Source organism: Salvelinus fontinalis, chromosome 3 (genome assembly GCF_029448725.1).
Source record: "Salvelinus fontinalis isolate EN_2023a chromosome 3, ASM2944872v1, whole genome shotgun sequence".
Lineage (NCBI taxonomy): Eukaryota > Metazoa > Chordata > Actinopteri > Salmoniformes > Salmonidae > Salvelinus > Salvelinus fontinalis.
Window position 1 is genome coordinate 64,233,337 of NC_074667.1, and position 18,113 is coordinate 64,251,449.

At 49.0% G+C, this 18,113-nt stretch overlaps 1 protein-coding gene across 1 annotated transcript in view; it reads right to left on the reverse strand.

The window, feature by feature from the left end:
• Positions 1–1,285: 1,285 nt before the first annotated feature.
• The window catches only part of LOC129851335 (plasma membrane calcium-transporting ATPase 2-like), a 229,177-nt gene continuing 212,349 nt past the window's right edge, over positions 1,286–18,113 (reverse strand). Inside the window, exon 23 of the mRNA XM_055917802.1 lies at positions 1,286–3,594. Coding sequence (XP_055773777.1) covers positions 3,271–3,594 — 324 coding nt within the window. The 3' untranslated portion in view covers positions 1,286–3,270. The remainder of the gene's footprint in view (positions 3,595–18,113) is intronic.

Below are 18,113 nucleotides of genomic sequence, written 5' to 3' on the forward strand. Positions count from 1 at the left end.
TCAAGTCCCCCCCTGTAGGATCTGATCCTAGATCAGCACTCGAAAACAAATCATGAACACAAGCCCTGATTGGTAATGGCGTCTGTTCTAGAGTTATTCAGTAGTGTTTAGTAGAACACAGCCCACTAGCCTGAACTGATGGACTGATGGCAAATATCCCCTTGGAATACATTCCTCTCTGTACATAGAGACCTCTACTGATCACTGTCGCGTCATCCTAGAGCTGAATGCATAGATTGAATGTACAGATGGGAAAATGGCTGATGTTCTTTTGATGTAAATTGTTTTACAGAAAAACTTCAAGGTAAAAAAAAAAAAAAAAAAAAACGTTGAAAGAAAAGTGGTTTTTTTTCAAGCAAATTTAGAAGTCAAGATAAACATTTCTGAATTTAAAAAAAATGTTTTAAAAAACATGTTTTTAAATGGTCCTTGTTCAATAGGCCCGCGTTAACTTAGGCCCGCGTTAACTTAGGCCCGCGTTAACTTAGGCCCGCGTTAACTTAGGCCCGCGTTAACTTAGGCCCGTGTTAACTTAGCTCGCGTTAACTTGGCCCGCGTTAACTTAGGCCCGCGTTAACTTAGGCCCGCGTTAACTTAGGCCCGCGTTAACTTAGGCCCGCGTAACTTAGGCCCGCGTTAACTTAGGCCCGCGTTAACTTAGGCCCGCGTTAACTTAGGCCCGCGTTAACTTAGGCCCGCGTTAACTTAGGCCCGCGTTAACTTAGGCCCGCGTTAACTTAGGCCCGCGTTAACTTAGGCCCGCGTTAACTTAGGCCCGCGTTAACTTAGGCGTTAACCTTTGTGCACTCTCTCCCGATCTGACGGCAGGAACGTGTTGAATAATAAAATACACAGGAAGGAAAAGAGAAATCAGGTCAAGATATAATTATTCAGAGTAGAACAATTGGATTGGTTCAACTTGCTTATTACATCATGCTTTTCAATGACTCCACTATTACGTATAGAAATATAACAATAGATTTGGTCTGGGATGCTGTTATCAACATCTCAATGCCTTTTTGATGGATAGTAAGTTATGTATCTCTTCCTGCTTCCTGCTTCCTGCCTTCTGTTGTCCTCTCCACTTCCTCCTCCAATTAAAAGAACAATAAATAGTTTGAACAACTAGTGAATACTTTTAGGATGCTAGAGTATACTTGGTGGAAGGCAGGAGGACAAGGTTAAAACACTCAGAAACACAAGTAACAGTACGGAGAGGTTCACCCAGAACTTCATCCAGGTTCTTCTTCTTTCTGGTTATTTTGTTCACGTTTTTAAAAACGAGTCAAAGCATCATTCCATTTTAATTGTTGTTGCTTTTTTTTGTTCAAAATTTCAACCATTTTGGATGTGTGTTTCTTTCTTTTTGAAGGAAAACAATAAATAAATAAATAAAAATAATCAACACAATATATCACAAGATTTTTTTAAAACAACTTTTAGATTTTTCCATACATATATAATAACTTAGTTTGCCATTATATTTACAAATATAACTTAGTTTGCCATTTCTAATATAAATCCATTGCAGTCTTTCACGGTCAAACATTTTCCTTAAAACAAGCAGATTTTATATAGAAGACATGTCTGTTATAGAAGGCCTGTTCACCCTCTCAGTCTCAACTCCAGTTACATTTTAAGCTTTTGAACGAAAATAACAAAAATAAGAGAAATAGTAATTAAAGAAATAAACCTTCGTCTTATTCAGATCTTCATGTGGAAACGAAGGAAGCCGTTCAGAGTTCATCCTAACAATCACATAATAATACAATGCAACATGAATATATATATATATATACCGTTATATTTTGGTTTTCTTTTGTTATCCTCTAAAATTATCTACAATATTTGACAAGATAGCAGGCAAGTTCAGTACACAGTATGTTATAAACACCAACGAGCAAAACTCAAAGCAACTTGAGTTGAGTTTCCTCAACTACATCTGCTGAATGGTTTGAAACCCTACAAATGAACCAGGAAGTACCTACAGGTGTTGTAAACAAATGACATTCTCTTTAGGACATAAATAAGTTAAAATAGTTAGAACCATTTAAAGAAGAAACAAGGCAACATGCCAACAAACAAAGATAAACTCTTTACATATATTTATATATACTATCTTTAAGAAATGCTATTTATTTATGGGTTCCTCTTTTCCAACAGGTGCAAATCTACTGTGCAAGTTGAGCCCTACAAAACTTGATCTCATTTATTAAATAAATACATCTTTACACGTAAGCACATGCCACACAGGGAACTCACAGACCGGGGGATCCGATAAGCTGTCTTTAAAGTAGCAATCCACAGCACTTCCCACCCAATCAAATCATTCAAAAATGTTTTGAAAACAATTGAAAATAAAAAAACGTTGGGTAATGTACATTCATGCAGGAGCGATAGAAATGTTTTTATGTCATTCAAAACTATTATCAATATAGTCATTGTTATTGTGGAGTAAGGTTAGGTTTAGATATAGTCATTGTTATTGTGGAGTAAGGTTAGGTTTAGATATAGTCATTGTTATTGTGGAGTAAGGTTAGGTTAGACTGGTTTTCATTCTTCCCAGGTCTTTCTGGTCCTCTGCTTTACTGATGCTTAGAAACATGGTTCAGTCAGTCAGTCAGTCTGTGCGCATGCGCACACACACACACGCACACACGCACGCACACACACACACACGTTCATGTCTTGTGCGTTGGCTTTGTTGCCCTTTCTGATTGTATAGCTGTAGTAGTATGCTTTCTCCAGGTACAGCAGGAGACATCAGGAGGCAGCAGCAGGCAGCAGGAGACATCAGGAGGCAGCAGGAGACGGCAGGAGGCAACAGGAAACAACAGGAGGCAGCAGGAGACACCAGGAGGCAGCAGGAGACATCAGGAGGCAGCAGGAGACACCAGGAGGCAGCAGGAGACACCAGGAGGCAGCAGGAGACATCAGCAGGCCGCAGGAGACATCAGGAGGCAACAGGAGACGGCAGGAGGCAGCAGGAGACAACAGGAGACAGCAGGGGCTAGACGAAGGTCTCCAAACTGCAGACCAATGAGGTCTCCATGAGACTGCAAGACGGAAGTCTCCAAACTGCAGTGTGGGAGCCACAAGGCTGTAGTAGGTAAGTTCTCTACAAGGCTTGAAGAAGAAGGTTTCCAGATTGCAGTGGGAGCTGTCAGAGGGATACTGCTCTGCCAGAGGGACATCTCCAAAGCTGCAGAGGTCTCCACCAGCCAGCTGCAGGCCACTAGAGGGAGGTCTCCACCAGCCTGCTGCAGGCCACTAGAGGGAGGTCTCCAGACTGTGCAGTGGGCTGGATGGGCTGGAGGATGCAGCCGACTTACTGGTGGTGTCGACGGTGAGGTTGATGCCGCTGTCGACGGCATTGTTGTTCTTGTTGGGGGACTGGGGCTGGCTGCCTGCCTGGGGGGTCTTCCTCAGCGATGGGTCCTCCTCTAAGTCAGTGTCATCAATCAGGGGGATGTGGGGAGTGGAGTCCTCTATCCTAAACTCTGGTTGGGTCATGAAGTTATGGATGGACGGTCTGGAGTCTGGTTTCTCCAGGCCTTCGTAGAGAGAGCTACGAAATGCGTTCACGACGCGGATCTGTGGGGGGGGGGGGGGGGGGGGCGGGACACATGAGAGCAAATAAGAAACCGGCAGGAAAGATAGTCAGCTGAGGCAGGTAGTGATAGAGAAGCCTCTGAGATAGACAGATGGACAGATAGAGAGCGAGAAGAGGAGGAAGAGGAAGAGGAGCAGAACACTGCAGGCTGTGGTCTGCTTGCACAAAACTATAGGGTACAGTACACAACTCACTCATTTTGGATCACATTACACTCTGAAGTTAACAAAACACTAAAATACACAAAGATAAAGGCAACAGTCATTATATGTATATATTATATATATATGTATACGTTAGGATCCAATGTGCGATAGACCTATAAAGAGATAAGACACGTTAATAAAAAATAAAAGAATGTAAGGAGAAATAAATAAAACATTTAAAAAACACATGCAAGTTACAGAAGTCTGGTGTTAAATCAGTAACGGTAGGAGGAAAAGAGTTCAGAGAGACGGACCATACTGGGACAAGGGTAAGGACATCCATTGAGACTGTGAATGGATGAGGAACATAATGTTAACATATAGGACGAATTACCAGGTTTTTGTGTGTGGGGGGGGGGGAGGGGGGGAGGGGATAAATGAGGTACCTTGTGAAGGATACTAGTTTTACAACAAAACAATGGAAGCAGACCCAAAACCAGAAGCTTCAACAGCCAACCAACCATCGAGACAACCAACGGGACAAGATGGAACATGCAACGGGGATAAAACTGTGTAGTTGTGTTGCTGTCTGCACACGGTGATGACAGAACAGAACACAGGCACACAGACGACTAGCTGTACAACTAGATACTACTGGTCGGTTTCTCGGAGCTCAACTCCATGCACGGCTGAGTAAACAGTCAAGTATAGGATGCATAGTAGCGCTGTTTGGTCACTGTTGTTATTACTATTCTTATTGGGTAAAATACCTATCAAAACTTGACAAAGTAGTATCTACCTTAAACATTACTCAACAGAAATATAAAACGAAACATGTAAAGTTGTTGGTCCCATATTTCATCGGCTGAAATTAAAGATCACAGAAATGTTCAATTTTCACAAAAATAAAAGCTTATTTCTCTCAACTTTAGTGCACAAATTGGTTTATGTCTCTCTGTTAGTGGGCATTTCTCATTTGCTAAGATAATCCATCCACCTGATAGCTGTGGTATATCGAGAAGCTGATTAAACAGCATGATCGTTACACAGGTGCACCTTGTGCTGGGTACAATAAAAGGCCACTAAAATGTTCCGTTGAAATAGATGTTTCCAGTTTTGGGAGAACATTCAATTGGCTGACTACAGGAATATCCACCACAGCTGTTGCCAGATAATTGAATGTTAATTTCTCTATCATAAGCCGCCGCCAACATCGTTTTAGATAATTAGTCAGTACGTCCAACCGGCCTCACAACTGCAGACCACATGTAACCACTAAAGCCTAGTACATCCACATCAAGCTTCTTTACCTGCGACATCGTCTGAGACCAGCTACCTGGACAGCTGATGAAGCTGTGGGTTTGCACAACCAAAGAATTTTTGCACAAACTGTCAGAAACCGTCTAAGGGGAGCTTATCTGCGTGCTCGTCGTCCTCACGAGGGTCTTGACCTGACTGCAGTTTGGTGTCGTAACCGACTTCAGTGGGAAAAATGCTCACCTTCGATGGCCACTGACACGCTGGAGAAGTGTGTTCTTCATGGATGAATCCCGTTTTCAACTGTACCTGGCAGATGGTAGACAGCGTGTATGGCTTCATGTGGCCATCACCTCATGTTTCAGCTTGATAAGGCACGGCTCCATGTCGCAAGGATCTGGACACAATTCCTGGAAGCTGAAAATGTCCCAGTTCTTCCATGGCCTGCATTACTCAACAGACATGTGACCCATTGAGCATGTTTGGGATGCTCTGGATCGACGTGTACGACAGCGTGTTCCAGTTCCCACCAATATCCAGCAACTTCGCACAGCCCTTGAATATTCCTGAACTGTAACTCATTAAAATCTTTGAAATTGCTGAGTTTTGCATTTATATTTTTGTTCCGTGTAGTTAGATATATGGATTTTCAAAATTATTTTAGAACCTTTGAAACTTTTTGAAGATTTTCAGAGTATTTTCTAAAGATTACTATAATTGTTTTACTTATGTTTTGTTTACCAGGGAATCCCATCGAGACAAACATCTATTTTATATAGGAGCCCTGTGTATAAACAATTTACAAATACAACAAAATACAAATAATACTTATCATATTTTTGAATATTTAGTCTAAAGAATCAGATGTTTTATTGTCACATCAACACAGTGTAATGTGTTGTTTTACAGGGTCAGTCATAGTAGTATGATAGGTGTTGTTTTACAGGGTCAGTCATAGTAGTATGATAGGTGTTGTTTTACAGGGTCAGTCATAGTAGTATGATAGGTGTTGTTTTATAGGGTCAGTCATAGTAGTATGATAGGTGTTGTTTTACAGGGTCAGTCATAGTAGTATGATAGGTGTTGTTTTACAGGGTCAGACATAGTAGTATGATAGGTGTTGTTTTACAGGGTCAGCCATAGTAGTATAATAGGTGCAGTGTAATGTGTTGTTTTACTGGGTCAGTCATAGTAGTACGGTAGGTGTAACTTTTCTCAGGGGCACATCGACAGATTTTCACCTCGGGTATTTGAACCAGGGACCTTTCGGTTACTGACCCAACACTCTAACCGCTAGGCTACCTGACCCTACCATACCAGTTACTGACCCACCACTCTAACCACTAGGCTACCTGACCCTACCATACCAGTTACTGACCCACCACTCTAACCACTAGCTACCATACCATACCAGTTACTGACCTAACACTCTAACCGCTAGGCTACCTGACCATACCAGTTACTGACCTAACACTCTAACCGCTAGGCTACCTGACCATACCAGTTACTGACCTAACACTCTAACCGCTAGGCTACCTGACCATACCAGTTACTGACCCACCACTCTAACCGCTAGGATACCTGACCCTACCATACCAGTTACTGGCCCAACACTCTAACCGCTAGGCTACCTGACCCTACCAGTTACTGACCCACCACTCTAACCACTAGGCTACCTGCCCCTACCATACCAGTTACTGACCCACCACTCTAACCGCTAGGCTACCTGACCATACCATTTACTGACCCACCACTCTAACCACTAGGCTACCTGACCCTACCAGTTACTGACCCACCACTCTAACCGCTAGGCTACCTGACCCTACCATACCAGTTACTGGCCCAACACTCTAACCGCTAGGCTACCTGACCCTACCAGTTACTGACCCACCACTCTAACCACTAGGCTACCTGACCCTACCATACCAGTTACTGACCCACCACTCTAACCACTAGGCTACCTGCCCCTACCAGTTACTGACCCACCACTCTAACCACTAGTCTACCTGGCCATACCAGTTACTGACCCACCACTCTAACCACTAGGCTACCTGCCCCTACCATACCAGTTACTGACCCACCACTCTAACCGCTAGGCTACCTGACCCTACCAGTTACTGACCCACCACTCTAACCACTAGGCTACCTGCCCCTACCATACCAGTTACTGACCCAACACTCTAACCGCTAGGCTACCTGACCCTACCATACCAGTTACTGACCCAACACTCTAACCACTAGGCTACCTGCCCCTACCATACCAGTTACTGACCCACCACTCTAACCGCTAGGCTACCTGCCCCTACCATACCAGTTACTGACCCAACACTCTAACCGCTAGGCTACCTGACCCTACCAGTTACTGACCCAACACTCTTACCACTAGGCTACCTGACCCTACCAGTTACTGACCCACCACTCTAACCACTAGGCTACCTGACCCTACCAGTTACTGACCCACCACTCTAACCGCTAGGCTACCTGCCCCTACCATACCAGTTACTGACCCACCACTCTAACCGCTAGGCTACCTGCCCCTACCCTACCAGTTACTGACCCACCACTCTAACCACTAGGCTACCTGACCATACCCTACCAGTTACTGACCCACCACTCTAACCGCTAGGCTACCTGCCCCTACCAGTTACTGACCCACCACTCTAACCACTAGGCTACCTGACCCTACCAGTTACTGACCCAACACTCTAACCACTAGGCTACCTGACCCTACCAGTTACTGACCCAACACTCTAACCACTAGGCTACCTGACCCTACCAGTTACTGACCCACCACTCTAACCGCTAGGCTACCTGCCCCTACCATACCAGTTACTGACCCACCACTCTAACCGCTAGGCTACCTGACCCTACAGGTTACTGACCCAACACTCTAACCGCTAGGCTACCTGGCCATACCATACCAGTTACTGACCCAACACTCTAACCACTAGGCTACCTGACCCTACCATACCAGTTACTGACCCAACACTCTAACCACTAGGCTACCTGACCCTACCATACCAGTTACTGACCCAACTCTCTAACCACTAGGCTACCATACCATACCCTACCAGTTACTGACCCACCACTCTAACCACTAGGCTACCATACCATACCAGTTACTGACCCAACACTCTAACCGCTAGGCTACCTGACCCTACCTTACCAGTTACTGACCCACCACTCTAACCACTAGGCTACCTGACCCTACCAGTTACTGACCCACCACTCTAACCACTAGGCTACCTGCCCCTACCATACCAGTTACTGACCCAACACTCTAACCACTAGGCTACCTGACCCTACCAGTTACCGACCCACCACTCTAACCACTAGGCTACCTGCCCCTACCATACCAGTTACTGACCCAACACTCTAACCACTAGGCTACCTGACCCTACCAGTTACTGACCCACCACTCTAACCGCTAGGCTACCTGCCCCTACCATACCAGTTACTGACCCACCACTCTAACCACTAGGCTACCTGACCATACCCTACCAGTTACTGACCCACCACTCTAACCGCTAGGCTACCTGACCATACCAGTTACTGACCCACCACTCTAACCACTAGGCTACCTGACCATACCCTACCAGTTACTGACCCACCACTCTAACCGCTAGGCTACCTGCCCCAACCAGTTAATGACCCACCACTCTAACCACTAGGCTACCTGACCCTACCAGTTACTGACCCAACACTCTAACCACTAGGCTACCTGACCCTACCAGTTACTGACCCAACACTCTAACCACTAGGCTACCTGACCCTACCAGTTACTGACCCACCACTCTAACCGCTAGGCTACCTGCCCCTACGATACCAGTTACTGACCCACCACTCTAACCGCTAGGCTACCTGACCCTACCAGTTACTGACCCAACACTCTAACCGCTAGGCTACCTGGCCATACCATACCAGTTACTGACCCAACACTCTAACCACTAGGCTACCTGACCCTACCATACCAGTTACTGACCCAACACTCTAACCACTAGGCTACCTGACCCTACCATACCAGTTACTGACCCAACACTCTAACCACTAGGCTACCATACCATACCCTACCAGTTACTGACCCACCACTCTAACCACTAGGCTACCATACCATACCAGTTACTGACCCAACACTCTAACCGCTAGGCTACCTGACCCTACCTTACCAGTTACTGACCCACCACTCTAACCACTAGGCTACCTGACCCTACCAGTTACTGACCCACCACTCTAACCACTAGGCTACCTGCCCCTACCATACCAGTTACTGACCCAACACTCTAACCACTAGGCTACCTGACCCTACCAGTTACTGACCCACCACTCTAACCACTAGGCTACCTGACCCTACCATACCAGTTACTGACCCAACACTCTAACCACTAGGCTACCTGACCATACCAGTTACTGACCCACCACTCTAACCACTAGGCTACCTGCCCCTACCATACCAGTTACTGACCCACCACTCTAACCGCTAGGCTACCTGACCCTACCATACCAGTTACTGACCCACCACTCTAACCGCTAGGCTACCTGCCCCTACCATACCAGTTACTGACCCACCACTCTAACCACTAGGCTACCTGACCCTACCATACCAGTTACTGACCCAACACTCTAACCACTAGGCTACCTGACCCTACCAGTTACCGACCCACCACTCTAACCACTAGGCTACCTGCCCCTACCATACCAGTTACTGACCCAACACTCTAACCACTAGGCTACCTGACCCTACCAGTTACTGACCCACCACTCTAACCACTAGGCTACCTGACCCTACCATACCAGTTACTGACCAAACACTCTAACCACTAGGCTACCTGACCATACCAGTTACTGACCCACCACTCTAACCGCTAGGCTACCTGACCCTACCATACCAGTTACTGACCCACCACTCTAACCGCTAGGCTACCTGCCCCTACCATACCAGTTACTGACCCACCACTATAACCACTAGGCTACCTGACCCTACCAGTTACCGACCCACCACTCTAACCACTAGGCTACCTGACCATACCCTACCAGTTACTGACCCACCACTCTAACCACTAGGCTACCTGACCCTACCAGTTACTGACCCACCACTCTAACCACTAGGCTACCTGACCGTACCATACCAGTTACTGACCCAACACTCTAACCACTAGGCTACCTGACCCTACCAGTTACTGACCCACCACTCTAACCACTAGGCTACCTGCCCCTACCATACCAGTTACTGACCCACCACTCTAACCGCTAGGCTACCTGACCCTACCATACCAGTTACTGACCCACCACTCTAACCGCTAGGCTACCTGCCCCTACCATACCAGTTACTGACCCACCACTCTAACCACTAGGCTATCTGACCCTACCAGTTACCGTCCCACCACTCTAACCACTAGGCTACCTGCCCCTACCATACCAGTTACTGACCCAACACTCTAACCACTAGGCTACCTGACCCTACCAGTTACTGACCCACCACTCTAACCGCTAGGCTACCTGCATCTACCCTACCAGTTACTGACCCACCACTCTAACCACTAGGCTACCTGACCATACCCTACCAGTTACTGACCCACCACTCTAACCACTAGGCTACCTGACCCTACCAGTTACTGACCCAACACTCTAACCACTAGGCTACCTGACCCTACCAGTTACTGACCCAACACTCTAACCACTAGGCTACCTGACCCTAACAGTTACTGACCCACCACTCTAACCGCTAGGCTACCTGCCCCTACCAGTTAATGACCCACCACTCTAACCACTAGGCTACCTGACCCTACCAGTTACTGACCCAACACTCTAACCACTAGGCTACCTGACCCTACCAGTTACTGACCCAACACTCTAACCACTAGGCTACCTGACCCTACCAGTTACTGACCCACCACTCTAACCGCTAAGCTACCTGCCCCTACCATACCAGTTACTGACCCACCACTCTAACCGCTAGGCTACCTGACCCTACCAGTTACTGACCCAACACTCTAACCGCTAGGCTACCTGGCCATACCATACCAGTTACTGACCCAACACTCTAACCACTAGGCTACCTGACCCTACCATACCAGTTACTGACCCAAGACTCTAACCACTAGGCTACCTGACCCTACCATACCAGTTACTGACCCAACACTCTAACCACTAGGCTACCATACCATACCCTACCAGTTACTGACCCAACACTCTAACCACTAGGCTACCATACCATACCAGTTACTGACCCAACACTCTAACCGCTAGGCTACCTGACCCTACCTTACCAGTTACTGACCCACCACTCTAACCACTAGGCTACCTGACCCTACCAGTTACTGACCCACCACTCTAACCACTAGGCTACCTGCCCCTACCATACCAGTTACTGACCCAACACTCTAACCACTAGGCTACCTGACCCTACCAGTTACTGACCCACCACTCTAACCACTAGGCTACCTGACCCTACCATACCAGTTACTGACCCAACACTCTAACCACTAGGCTACCTGACCATACCAGTTACTGACCCACCACTCTAACCACTAGGCTACCTGCCCCTACCATACCAGTTACTGACCCACCACTCTAACCGCTAGGCTACCTGACACTACCATACCAGTTACTGACCCACCACTCTAACCGCTAGGCTACCTGCCCCTACCATACCAGTTACTGACCCACCACTCTAACCACTAGGCTACCTGACCCTACCATACCAGTTACTGACCCAACACTCTAACCACTAGGCTACCTGACCCTACCAGTTACCGACCCACCATATTAACCACTAGGCTACCTGCCCCTACCATACCAGTTACTGACCCAACACTCTAACCACTAGGCTACCTGACCCTACCAGTTACTGACCCACCACTCTAACCACTAGGCTACCTGACCCTACCATACCAGTTACTGACCCAACACTCTAACCACTAGGCTACCTGACCATACCAGTTACTGACCCACCACTCTAACCACTAGGCTACCTGCCCCTACCATACCAGTTACTGACCCACCACTCTAACCGCTAGGCTACCTGACCCTACTATACCAGTTACTGACCCACCACTCTAACCGCTAGGCTACCTGCCCCTACCATACCAGTTACTGACCCACCACTCTAACCACTAGGCTACCTGACCCTACCAGTTACCGACCCACCACTCTAACCACTAGGCTACCTGCCCCTACCATACCAGTTACTGACCCAACACTTTAACCACTAGGCTACCTGACCCTACCAGTTACTGACCCACCACTCTAACCGCTAGGCTACCTGCCCCTACCCTACCAGTTACTGACCCACCACTCTAACCACTAGGCTACCTGACCATACCCTACCAGTTACTGACCCACCACTCTAACCGCTAGGCTACCTGCCCCTACCAGTTACTGACCGACCACTCTAACCACTAGGCTACCTGACCCTACCAGTTACTGACCCAACACTCTAACCACTAGGCTACCTGACCCTACCAGTTACTGACCCAACACTCTAACCACTAGGCTACCTGACCCTACCAGTTAGTGACCCACCACTCTAACCGCTAGGCTACCTGCCCCTACCATACCAGTTACTGACCCACCACTCTAACCGCTAGGCTACCTGCCCCTACCATACCAGTTACTGACCCACCACTCTAACCACTAGGCTACCTGACCCTACCATACCAGTTACTGACCCAACACTCTAACCACTAGGCTACCTGACCCTACCAGTTACCGACCCACCACTCTAACCACTAGGCTACCTGCCCCTACCATACCAGTTACTGACCCAACACTCTAACCACTAGGCTACCTGACCCTACCAGTTACTGACCCACCACTCTAACCACTAGGCTACCTGACCGTACCATACCAGTTACTGACCCAACACTCTAACCACTAGGCTACCTGACCATACCAGTTACTGACCCACCACTCTAACCACTAGGCTACCTGCCCCTACCATACCAGTTACTGACCCACCACTCTAACCGCTAGGCTACCTGACCCTACCAAACCAGTTACTGACCCACCACTCTAACCGCTAGGCTACCTGCCCCTACCATACCAGTTACTGACCCACCACTCTAACCACTAGGCTACCTGACCCTACCAGTTACCGACCCACCACTCTAACCACTAGGCTACCTGCCCCTACCATACCAGTTACTGACCCACCACTCTAACCACTAGGCTACCTGACCCTACCATACCAGTTACTGACCCAACACTCTAACCACTAGGCTACCTGACCCTACCAGTTACCGACCCACCATATTACCCACTAGGCTACCTGCCCCTACCATACCAGTTACTGACCCAACACTCTAACCACTAGGCTACCTGACCCTACCAGTTACTGACCCACCACTCTAACCACTAGGCTACCTGACCCTACCATACCAGTTACTGACCCAACACTCTAACCACTAGGCTACCTGACCATACCAGTTACTGACCCACCACTCTAACCACTAGGCTACCTGCCCCTACCATACCAGTTACTGACCCACCACTCTAACCGCTAGGCTACCTGACCCTACCATACCAGTTACTGACCCACCACTCTAACCGCTAGGCTACCTGCCCCTACCATACCAGTTACTGACCCACCACTCTAACCACTAGGCTACCTGACCCTACCAGTTACCGACCCACCACTCTAACCACTAGGCTACCTGCCCCTACCATACCAGTTACTGACCCAACACTCTAACCACTAGGCTACCTGACCCTACCAGTTACTGACCCACCACTCTAACCGCTAGGCTACCTGCCCCTACCCTACCAGTTACTGACCCACCACTCTAACCACTAGGCTACCTGACCATACCCTACCAGTTACTGACCCACCACTCTAACCACTAGGCTACCTGCCCCTACCAGTTACTGACCGACCACTCTAACCACTAGGCTACCTGACCCTACCAGTTACTGACCCAACACTCTAACCACTAGGCTACCTGACCCTACCAGTTACTGACCCAACACTCTAACCACTAGGCTACCTGACCCTACCAGTTACTGACCCACCACTCTAACCGCTAGGCTACCTGCCCCTACCATACCAGTTACTGACCCACCACTCTAACCGCTAGGCTACCTGCCCCTACCATACCAGTTACTGACCCACCACTCTAACCACTAGGCTACCTGACCCTACCATACCAGTTACTGACCCAACACTCTAACCACTAGGCTACCTGACCCTACCAGTTACCGACCCACCACTCTAACCACTAGGCTACCTGCCCCTACCATACCAGTTACTGACCCAACACTCTAACCACTAGGCTACCTGACCCTACCAGTTACTGACCCACCACTCTAACCACTAGGCTACCTGACCGTACCATACCAGTTACTGACCCAACACTCTAACCACTAGGCTACCTGACCATACCAGTTACTGACCCACCACTCTAACCACTAGGCTACCTGCCCCTACCATACCAGTTACTGACCCACCACTCTAACCGCTAGGCTACCTGACCCTACCATACCAGTTACTGACCCACCACTCTAACCGCTAGGCTACCTGACCCTACCATACCAGTTACTGACCCACCACTCTAACCACTAGGCTACCTGACCCTACCATACCAGTTACTGACCCACCACTCTAACCGCTAGGCTACCTGACCCTACCATACCAGTTACTGACCCACCACTCTAACCGCTAGGCTACCTGCCCCTACCATACCAGTTACTGACCCACCACTCTAACCACTAGGCTACCTGACCCTACCAGTTACCGACCCACCACTCTAACCACTAGGCTACCTGCCCCTACCATACCAGTTACTGACCCAACACTCTAACCACTAGGGTACCTGACCCTACCAGTTACTGACCCACCACTCTAACCGCTAGGCTACCTGCCCCTACCCTACCAGTTACTGACCCACCACTCTAACCACTAGGCTACCTGACCATACCCTACCAGTTACTGACCCACCACTCTAACCGCTAGGCTACCTGCCCCTACAAGTTACTGACCCACCACTCTAACCACTAGGCTACCTGACCCTACCAGTTACTGACCCAACACTCTAACCACTAGGCTACCTGACCCTACCAGTTACTGACCCAACACTCTAACCACTAGGCTACCTGACCCTAACAGTTACTGACCCACCACTCTAACCGCTAGGCTACCTGCCCCTACCATACCAGTTACTGACCCACCACTCTAACCGCTAGGCTACCTGACCCTACCATACCAGTTACTGACCCACCACTCTAACCGCTAGGCTACCTGACCCTACCATACCAGTTACTGACCCACCACTCTAACCGCTAGGCTACCTGACCCTACCATACCAGTTACTGACCCACCACTCTAACCACTAGGCTACCTGACCCTACCATACCAGTTACTGACCCACCACTCTAACCGCTAGGCTACCTGACCCTACCATACCAGTTACTGACCCACCACTCTAACCGCTAGGCTACCTGCCCCTACCATACCTGTTACTGACCCACCACTCTAACCACTAGGCTACCTGACCCTACCAGTTACCGACCCACCACTCTAACCACTAGGCTACCTGCCCCTACCATACCAGTTACTGACCCAACACTCTAACCACTAGGGTACCTGACCCTACCAGTTACTGACCCACCACTCTAACCGCTAGGCTACCTGCCCCTACCCTACCAGTTACTGACCCACCACTCTAACCACTAGGCTACCTGACCATACCCTACCAGTTACTGACCCACCACTCTAACCGCTAGGCTACCTGCCCCTACCAGTTACTGACCCACCACTCTAACCACTAGGCTACCTGACCCTACCAGTTACTGACCCAACACTCTAACCACTAGGCTACCTGACCCTACCAGTTACTGACCCAACACTCTAACCACTAGGCTACCTGACCCTAACAGTTACTGACCCACCACTCTAACCGCTAGGCTACCTGCCCCTACCATACCAGTTACTGACCCACCACTCTAACCGCTAGGCTACCTGACCCTACCAGTTACTGACCCAACACTCTAACCGCTAGGCTACCTGGCCATACCATACCAGTTACTGACCCAACACTCTAACCACTAGGCTACCTGACCCTACCATACCAGTTACTGACCCAACACTCTAACCACTAGGCTACCTGCCCCTACCCTACCAGTTACTGACCCACCACTCTAACCACTAGGCTACCTGACCATACCCTACCAGTTACTGACCCACCACTCTAACCACTAGGCTACCTGCCCCTACCAGTTACTGACCGACCACTCTAACCACTAGGCTACCTGACCCTAATAGTTACTGACCCAACACTCTAACCACTAGGCTACCTGACCCTACCAGTTACTGACCCAACACTCTAACCACTAGGCTACCTGACCCTACCAGTTACTGACCCACCACTCTAACCGCTAGGCTACCTGCCCCTACCATACCAGTTACTGACCCACCACTCTAACCGCTAGGCTACCTGCCCCTACCATACCAGTTACTGACCCACCACTCTAACCACTAGGCTACCTGACCCTACCATACCAGTTACTGACCCAACACTCTAACCACTAGGCTACCTGACCCTACCAGTTACCGACCCACCACTCTAACCACTAGGCTACCTGCCCCTACCATACCAGTTACTGACCCAACACTCTAACCACTAGGCTACCTGACCCTACCAGTTACTGACCCACCACTCTAACCACTAGGCTACCTGACCGTACCATACCAGTTACTGACCCAACACTCTAACCACTAGGCTACCTGACCATACCAGTTACTGACCCACCACTCTAACCACTAGGCTACCTGCCCCTACCATACCAGTTACTGACCCACCACTCTAACCGCTAGGCTACCTGACCCTACCATACCAGTTACTGACCCACCACTCTAACCGCTAGGCTACCTGACCCTACCATACCAGTTACTGACCCACCACTCTAACCACTAGGCTACCTGACCCTACCATACCAGTTACTGACCCACCACTCTAACCGCTAGGCTACCTGACCCTACCATACCAGTTACTGACCCACCACTCTAACCGCTAGGCTACCTGCCCCTACCATACCAGTTACTGACCCACCACTCTAACCACTAGGCTACCTGACCCTACCAGTTACCGACCCACCACTCTAACCACTAGGCTACCTGCCCCTACCATACCAGTTACTGACCCAACACTCTAACCACTAGGGTACCTGACCCTACCAGTTACTGACCCACCACTCTAACCGCTAGGCTACCTGCCCCTACCCTACCAGTTACTGACCCACCACTCTAACCACTAGGCTACCTGACCATACCCTACCAGTTACTGACCCACCACTCTAACCGCTAGGCTACCTGCCCCTACCAGTTACTGACCCACCACTCTAACCACTAGGCTACCTGACCCTACCAGTTACTGACCCAACACTCTAACCACTAGGCTACCTGACCCTACCAGTTACTGACCCAACACTCTAACCACTAGGCTACCTGACCCTAACAGTTACTGACCCACCACTCTAACCGCTAGGCTACCTGCCCCTACCATACCAGTTACTGACCCACCACTCTAACCGCTAGGCTACCTGACCCTACCAGTTACTGACCCAACACTCTAACCGCTAGGCTACCTGGCCATACCATACCAGTTACTGACCCAACACTCTAACCACTAGGCTACCTGACCCTACCATACCAGTTACTGACCCAACACTCTAACCACTAGGCTACCTGACCCTACCATACCAGTTACTGACCCAACACTCTAACCACTAGGCTACCATACCATACCCTACCAGTTACTGACCCACCACTCTAACCACTAGGCTACCATACCATACCAGTTACTGACCCAACACTCTAACCGCTAGGCTACCTGACCCTACCTTACCAGTTACTGACCCACCACTCTAACCACTAGGCTACCTGACCCTACCAGTTACTGACCCACCACTCTAACCACTAGGCTACCTGCCCCTACCATACCAGTTACTGACCCAACACTCTAACCACTAGGCTACCTGACCCTACCAGTTACTGACCCACCACTCTAACCACTAGGCTACCTGACCCTACCATACCAGTTACTGACCCAACACTCTAACCACTAGGCTACCTGACCATACCAGTTACTGACCCACCACTCTAACCA